Source organism: Nuphar pumila, chromosome 14 (assembly GCF_984573655.1).
Source record: "Nuphar pumila chromosome 14, dmNupPumi1.hap1.1, whole genome shotgun sequence".
Taxonomy (NCBI): Eukaryota; Viridiplantae; Streptophyta; class Magnoliopsida; order Nymphaeales; family Nymphaeaceae; genus Nuphar; species Nuphar pumila.
This window is the reverse complement of record NC_143262.1, coordinates 15,508,756-15,516,512: the sequence shown is the minus strand read 5'-3', so window position 1 is coordinate 15,516,512 and position 7,757 is coordinate 15,508,756. Positions and strand designations below refer to the sequence as shown.

The 7,757-nt window shown below is 38.4% G+C and overlaps 1 protein-coding gene across 1 annotated transcript; it reads right to left on the bottom strand.

Moving 5' to 3' along the window:
• Positions 1-1,526: 1,526 nt before the first annotated feature.
• Positions 1,527-6,603, bottom strand: LOC149816486 (putative 3-beta-hydroxysteroid-Delta(8),Delta(7)-isomerase). Its single transcript, XM_089986785.1, has 4 exons — positions 6,394-6,603; positions 4,920-5,066; positions 4,727-4,835; positions 1,527-1,909 (listed from the first exon to the last, which is right to left on the bottom strand). Exons 1-4 carry the CDS (start codon positions 6,539-6,541, stop codon positions 1,654-1,656), a joined length of 660 nt encoding a protein of 219 aa, XP_089842911.1. The 5' UTR covers positions 6,542-6,603; the 3' UTR covers positions 1,527-1,653.
• Positions 6,604-7,757: the final 1,154 nt, after the last annotated feature.

The window sequence follows — 7,757 nt, the reverse complement described above, 5'->3', positions numbered from 1 at the left end:
AGCGACAGATTAATTCTGTCGCTAAGCCGACGTAAATCAAAACACGACAATGGAAACAGAATATATTCCGTCGCCAAATAGCGACAGAATATTTTCCGTCGCAAACGACGTCGCTAAATGGTGCATCTATTACGACAAAATATTCCCTCGCAAAATTCGTCGCTCATTAGCGACGGATTTTGCGACGGGATATATTCCGTCGCTATTTTCGTAAATTTTATTGTTTATAGCGACGGTTGTGTTTCTCTCGTTAATCCGTCGCTAACTAGCGACAGAATTATTCTGTCGCTAATAACCTATTTTCTTGTAGTGGGAGTTAGATCGACTCTCTTTCTCATTTTCTCATATTTTTCACTTTGTTACTCTTATGCACTTATCGATATATTTGAACGTTTGTATTATTTCTGATTCTGGGTCTGATATTTTAAGTTGAATTAATTGAATCAATATGTTACCAAAGAAACCTATGTTGTGTAGGTTAGTTCATTTTAGAATATTGTGATGGTTATATATTTATGGTTGATGCGAATAATGATTGGCTCAAAGGAAGATTACTATTTGGCCGAGGCCAAATGTATACTTTCAGTAATAAATATAGGATAATCATTCGATTTTTCATGTGAATAATGAGTTGGTCCAAAGAAATGTTTGTTGTTTGATAGGACTGGTTGTCCATATTTTGATTACTGTATTGAGAGTACTACTTACAAGTTGACACTTTTATCCAAAGACTAAGTGTCAATGTTGTACTGGGTATCTTGTAATGGGATTTACCACTTTTTAATATGTCATTTTATGTTATTGCATGTGAAAATATGAATATTAATCGTGAGTTTATCTGTTCTTTATTCAGTTAATACCTCTGCTTCTATGATATTTGCCAACATTAATTCCATCCCTGTTTTGAGCGGTTCAAATTTCAAGAACTGAAAAGAAAATGTTATGATTGTGCTTGATTGTATGGATCTGGATCTCGCACTACGAGAAGATCAACCACCTGCTTTTACGGATAAGAGTTCTGTTGAGGATAAAAAGAACTCTGAACGGTGGAATCAATCTAATCGCATGAGTCTCATGATTATGAAATGTGCTATTCCAAAATCTTTCAGGGGCGCTATGTTCGAAGAGGCAAATGCTAAACATTTCCTTAAAAAAGTAAAAAAATGTTTTGCGAAAAACAAAAAGGTTGAGACAAGTACCTTTCTTTCGAGTCTTGTCTCAATGAGGTATAAGGTCAAAGGAAACATTCAGGAGTACATCATGAAGATGTTTCATCTTGCTTCAAAATTCAAGGCACTAAAGTTATAGTTGTCTAAGGACTTACTCGTGCACTTGGTTTTGATATCTCTTCCTGCATAGTGCATATAATGTAAAACACCCTTTTTTCTTTTTCTTGAATCCTGCTGCATGATTTTGCTGAAACCAGATCATAGATTATCCAATTACCACAAATGATTATATTACAGGTTCCTACCAAGTGGACCATGCGGAACATATTCATAGCGTCTAATTTGCAAAACAGTTGCTGGAAAATGCCCATCCATCCATACCAATTCCGCACATATGCATTGAAATATTATTGATGGATAGTCAATACTTCAAACCATAAACACTAAACAAACTTTGATGACCCTGAGAAGTGATTCTACTACATCATGTTCTTTTGCTCTTTTCCTGAACAGATATTGCAGTTATTATCCTCCAGGACCTGATAGCAACAAGCGCGGGTATCACAACCCAAGTGATGTGTGCCCCCACAAAGTAGTTCCAGTAGTAATATGAGCTAACTGCAAATTTGTCTCCTTCCAAAAATGCAGTGAAAAAATAGACGATCTCAACGTAAAACTCCGATAGACTGACGGCAAACTGAAGTATGTAACTGTATGATTTCTTTGTTGCCACAGCGTACCTGTGAATTCATCAAAATAGTTTCATTAATAAATGATCTGAAACTAATCGGATTTGGATACCATATTCAACTAATTGGATGCTGTCTAAATCGAATTCGAATGGTAAAAAACTCATACCAAATCTGTATCTGCAAAAAGACTATTGGATTCCACTAATTGGATTCCATTTGCAAAAAGACTAAACCGTATCTGCATCGTATTGTAATGTGATAGGGTTTTTGCTTTACCAAATGCAACTAAACAGAATTGAAGTCAGCTGAATATGTGATAAAATCTCATCCATTGACATCCACACTAAAGGGATTGCTCATATGGGGGAAGTCTCCCCCTACCATGAGTTTGAGCCCACATGTGGGCACCACCTTACCTTATGCAAGACAAAGCAAGAGGCTCCCTCAAAGTCGAGAGAGGTGCCCACTGAGTTTTATGCAGCTTTAACAGTGAGTAAGGTTGCTTTGAGGTTTCTTGTCTTTAGGTATCTTTTTTCTTTTTTTTTGGCTAAAAGTAAGTAAAAATGCTACCTAAAGTTTGAGAGCAAAGCCATTTTAAGTCTTTTAGTTTGGTAGTCTAATCCAATAGAGGAGTTACATGAAAAAAAAAAACGAAAGCACACTAAGTCAGCTAGACAACAAAGCGCGCAAGCAACAGAGTTAAGGAGTAAAGAGACCGAGCAACAAAAGAAAGCAAATGGCTAAAACCACCACAGAAAATCTCTGAATCTTGAGAATAAAAGGGAAAAACAAAAAGCAATGTTGTCAATATCGGTATTGACCCTGAATCATTTGGCCAATGATTCAGGTGAATCAGCGATAGTTCTAAATCGGCTAAAAATAATTAAAAAATATTTTGTGTCAATCAGAACTTGACACATGTTAAAACCATTTAAATAATATTAAACAAATTATTTGTAAGCATTTTTTATATTTATTAAAAATAGCCAATTCCGGTTAATATCTTATCGATTTCCTGCCGCAAAAAAGAAGTAAACAAAGGTTTTTTGCAAATTGGTCTGACTTATAGTTGATTTGCAAAATAGTCCCTACCTTATGCTATTTTGCAAATCGGTACTTGCCTTTTCATTAACCCTTGCAAATCAGTCTTGGAGGTCAACAGTTGGCTTTTTTTTAAACAGACAAATTGACGATTCTGCTCTTGTCCGAGGACTAATTTGCAATATGTGAATAGGGTAGAAACTATTTTGCAAAAAGTTAAATACACTAACAACTATTTAATGAAGGACATTTTGGTAATCAGTTAGCCATGATCAGTGTTTGACCATGGTCAAACTAACAGCAGTTGACAGAAGGACTAATTTCAAAATATTATAAAAGCATAAGGGTAATGTGTGTCAAAAATTAAATGCTTGATTACTTCTTCTAAATTGACATTCTTGCAATGTTTTCTGATAATGTTATTAAGAATTTGTTAGCCCTTCTTTGTACAGTTGTCCAAAAAAAACAAATTGTTACGTACATGGCATCTTGTAATTTTTCAAAAAAACGTGAGTTATCATGTACAACTCTATCTATCTAAACTCTCCTCAAATATCTCCATAAATCACTTTCCTTTCTCATTGGTATATATATATATATATATATATATGTGCATTGGTTTGGCCAGCCCCTTGCATAACGTTCTCAACAAAATTTGTTTGTAATACATACATTTTTCTGTGTTTTTTAATCTTATTTATCATAAAAAATTAACATAATGTTTTAATTAGAAAGATCTGCGAAAGTAAACTCAACTAGGAGAGATTATAAAAACATTTACTTGGGAAGCTTGGGTTGGGAGACTTTATGGAATTAATTAAAGATATTATTAGAACAAGATAAGTTATATACCAAAGAGATTTTTGTGAGATGATCCCTGCCTTTTAGGTTATTTGCAAAAACATCTGTGCCTTGTGTGTTTTTGCAAATCGTTCCCTACCTTTTCTGCAATTAGCTCAAACTATTCATTCTGTCATGAAGGTGTTAGTTTAACCATAGTCAGATGTTGACCATGGTTAAGTGGCCAGATGAAATGACCATTATACCTCAGGCATTGTTGACATTTTTTTCCTTATTATTAGTTTTTCTCAAAAAGTTTTTCAGTTGGGGTAGAACCGAAATTTTCATCACTTTTTAATTTATTAATCTTTGGCAAAAGAGCTTTTTTTTTGGGGGGGGGGGGGGGGGGGGGGTGATAGTCCAAAGGAAACACCCCTCCCTCCCCCAATTACCCGTTGGCTGGCTTCTGGTTGATAAAACTCTTGATGTCTCTCCTGCTCGCAGTGGAGTACAGTCAGCTTTCACCTTCTAACAAGGGGCGCCAACTGTGAGTTTCGAACTTGTAACATCCCATCAACTTGGTGACATTCTCAAGTCGCTCCTACCAGATAAGGGGAGCCCTTATGGGCGGCAAAAGAGTGTTTCTATAAGAGCAAAAATCACATTTTGCTCCCTTTAATGGTTTCTTTCAAGGGGGTCACACGGATTTTAACCTCGGGACTTAGTTGCAAGACTTATGCTTTTTGCCAAGACCCGTGAAGTATGCTTTTTGAAAAATCAATTTTATTTTTTTTTGAAAGGCAAGCTGGGGTTAGGCAGACCCCTACTAATTATACAATTATACCATTGGGTTTTGAACCTGCAATGTCCCAATACAAAGTGACTTGCACTAGCTGCCCCCCCGATTGGTTTTTGAAAATCCTTAATAAGGCATAGACCATTTTGCTAAAAAAACCTTAAAAACGAAATAATGCAACCAACCAATTATCATATGCAGAGACAGATAGACTACAGCAGCAAACATAGCTTGAAGTGAGATCTTACCCTGCAAGAAGGCTGGCTGGACCATTTACTACAGCAGCAATTCCTAAACTAATAACAATTACTGGATCTCTAGCACAGTATCTTGAGTCGCCTTTGCAGTATTCTTTCCCTAAAATTAAGTTTTATATAGCACAGTTAGAGAGCGTACCTAATTAAAGATCATACAAAGAATAGGGGAAGCCATGAAACTTACACATCTCAGCAAAATAAAAAGGAGTATCCTTCTTATAGAACTCTGGAGAGAAAACAAAGTATCCCTCTAGAATGATATGCGTCAAACCAGTAAACGCCCACCAGCACATAAGCACCCTATCAGTCTTTGTTGTCTTTGGACGGTTTCCTGGCACAAAAGAAATCACTGAGCTCCAAGTGCATTGAAAGCCCAACAACAACACATTTCACAGCAAAAATAATCTGTGTTAATTGTTTCTTCGTGTGCCCACAAAGGGGCGACTTGTGAATGTCACCAAGTTGATGGGATGACACAAGTTCGAAATCCACGGGTGGCGTCCCTTGCTGCAAGGTGAAAGCTAGATTTACTAGCTGGTGTGCAGGAGGAGGTTGAGGGTTTTAGCAAGCATTGGCCAGCCAATGTGCGGTCAGCTATAGGGGTTTTAACCCTCAATTAGCCAAAAAAAAAAATGTTTCTTTCACTTTTGTTGTGGGCCTATATATGTGCCAATCAAACACGAGAAATATTAGGCTTAGGTGGGTAAGACCTGATTTGGACTTGATTTAGCAAGATCAGAGTTTGGTAACAAAGGAAATGATTCAATTAACTATTTAGAAGGGACCCATTAATTAAGTTTGGTTAGCACCAATGTAGTCAGTATCTGAATAAGACCTGTATTGTTTGGCCAATGATTCAGGTGAATAGGCTGATACGACGATTCTCAAGTGAATCATTCTGAATCAACAAAAAAATAATTAAAAAATATTACATGTCAATCAGAACGTATCCATTAAAATCACATTAAAATAATATAAACATCAATTCTAAGCTAATTTATATTTATTAAAAAATAAACATTTATCGATTTTCTGGCAATACTACCAATACTGACAACACTGGTTTGCACACGGATCCAGGTGCGGTTTATGAAATCAAATACCAGACCCCAGTCCGACCCGATATTCAAATAAGATTCACAACTTTTCGATATAAAAAACACAAATAATATTTTGTTGGATAGGAACCGTGAAAAGATCGGGTGCAATATATGATTGCACAAATATTTGTGCATTAAGCACCTGGTCACCCTCGATCTTGAGGACAGGGCCTGTGAGTTGTGGAGCCCAAGACCTGATCAGGTGCTTAACGCACAAATTTTGTGCCATGTGATTGCACCCGATATGACTCGTAGGAATCAGACTAGTTTGTGCAATCCTTATTTGACCTATGTGGTTTTTTCTTGTGGCAGATCTAGTCGGATCCGGGTCTGGATCCAGTATCAGTACTTCTAAGTTGAATCCTAAGCCGAACAGACCCAATTTTTTTGTGTGTTTTAATCGCGAATTTTTCTTCTGCATCAGTGCTGTCAAAATTTTCCCACGGGTCTTGTACCCCAAAATCAAGATATGGATTTTCCTTGCGAATCAAACAGAAAGAACGACTGAGAGAGAGAGAGAGAGAGAGATGAACGGTGGAAGGAGAGGGAAGAAGGTACCGGTGATGATCCAGACGAGGGAGACCAGGAGAAGCCCAGCAGCACCGTAGATCCCGAGGATTGATTCCGCAGAGAGCACCACGGGGACGTAGCCCGGCAGCTTCAGGTCCCGAGGAACGTACGGATGGTGCTGCACCGACCCTGCCATTCTTTGCCTCTCTCTCGATGGGAAGACTGAAGAGAAGCACACACACTGAACACAGAGCGAAGGGCAAGAGCAGCAGTCGCGGATTCACGGCTATTTGTATCAGCAACTGGTGTTTGGGTGGCGTCGGTCGAAAGAAAACAAAATACACGGAAAACGTGATGCTTGCATCACGTGACGACGCACAATTTTGACTCTAAGAATTCACGAGTTTGAAAATCAACAGCCAGCCCTCGTTATTCACGGCACCATCAAATTATTGATGTACTGAACTGCGGGTGTGATTCACGTTATATTCGAAACAGTCTTTTTTAAAGCTCGTTGAAAATATAAGAAAAGCACAAAACGTGCATAAAAGTAAACAAAAAAAAAACGCGAAAAAAAACACAAGAGGAAAAACACGTTTTGTGGATGGATTTTATAATCCCACTACCAACACATGAAAATCGTTCGACTCTAGTTTCAACGTGGGTACGACATGGTTGCCACCGACCCAAACAGTCACCCATTAGAGCCCGACGGGACAGGCGCCAATCTTGGCCCTTAGACAGCGACCCTGGCATAAAAGATTCGACGGCCGTGAAAGAACAAATACGGCAACAAGTCGAACTTTGAATCAAGGCACACACAGGCAAGTAAGAAACGCACAAACCATTTTAACCTGGTCACCTGTGGAGACATGATGGACTAAAGTGGACATCAAGCTAGCTCGATGTATTTGCTGCGATTGTGAAACGTGGGATGCACAGCCAAGTATGTGGCAGAGACATTGTTACAGTAGATGATAGGAGATGCAGTGAGACGGTGATCAAGTTCACGGAGGAGGAGCTAAACCCATAGGCATTCAGCAGCGGCATTTGCAACAGCACGGTATTCGGCTTCGGTGCTTGAGAGAGAGACAAAGTGTTACTACTTAGAGCTCCAAGAAATTAAATTGTGACCAAGATATGCAGCATACTCAAAAGTGGATTTGTCATTATCAGGAGGGCCAGCCTAGACGGGTTCTCCCCCGAAACACGCAGGTGCGTGTTCTCGGGTCTGAATGAGCACCACGTATGTAAGCATGTAGGGCTCATTTCTCCGTGTGTGTCAGCATCGAAATCGGGTGTGTTTGCAAAGACTTAAGTACCCTTTTCCACCATTAGCATCATAAAACGATGTTTTGAGTAAAGGATAAAAATATTCACCCACCAAAAAGGGTTAAAATCATTATCGTTTT

Excerpts from the sequence above, each read along its gene's own strand:
- LOC149816486 (XM_089986785.1), bottom strand. The coding sequence starts at position 6,541 with ATGGCAGGGTCGGTGCAGCACCATCCGTACGTTCCTCGGGACCTGAAG. Across the intron at positions 5,067-6,393 it reads CCTCGTCTGGATCATCACCG|GAAACCGTCCAAAGACAACA; the intron begins GTACCTTCTTCC and ends CTTTTGTGCCAG. Across the intron at positions 4,836-4,919 it reads TTTTTATTTTGCTGAGATGT|GGAAAGAATACTGCAAAGGC; the intron begins GTAAGTTTCATG and ends ACTTAATTTTAG.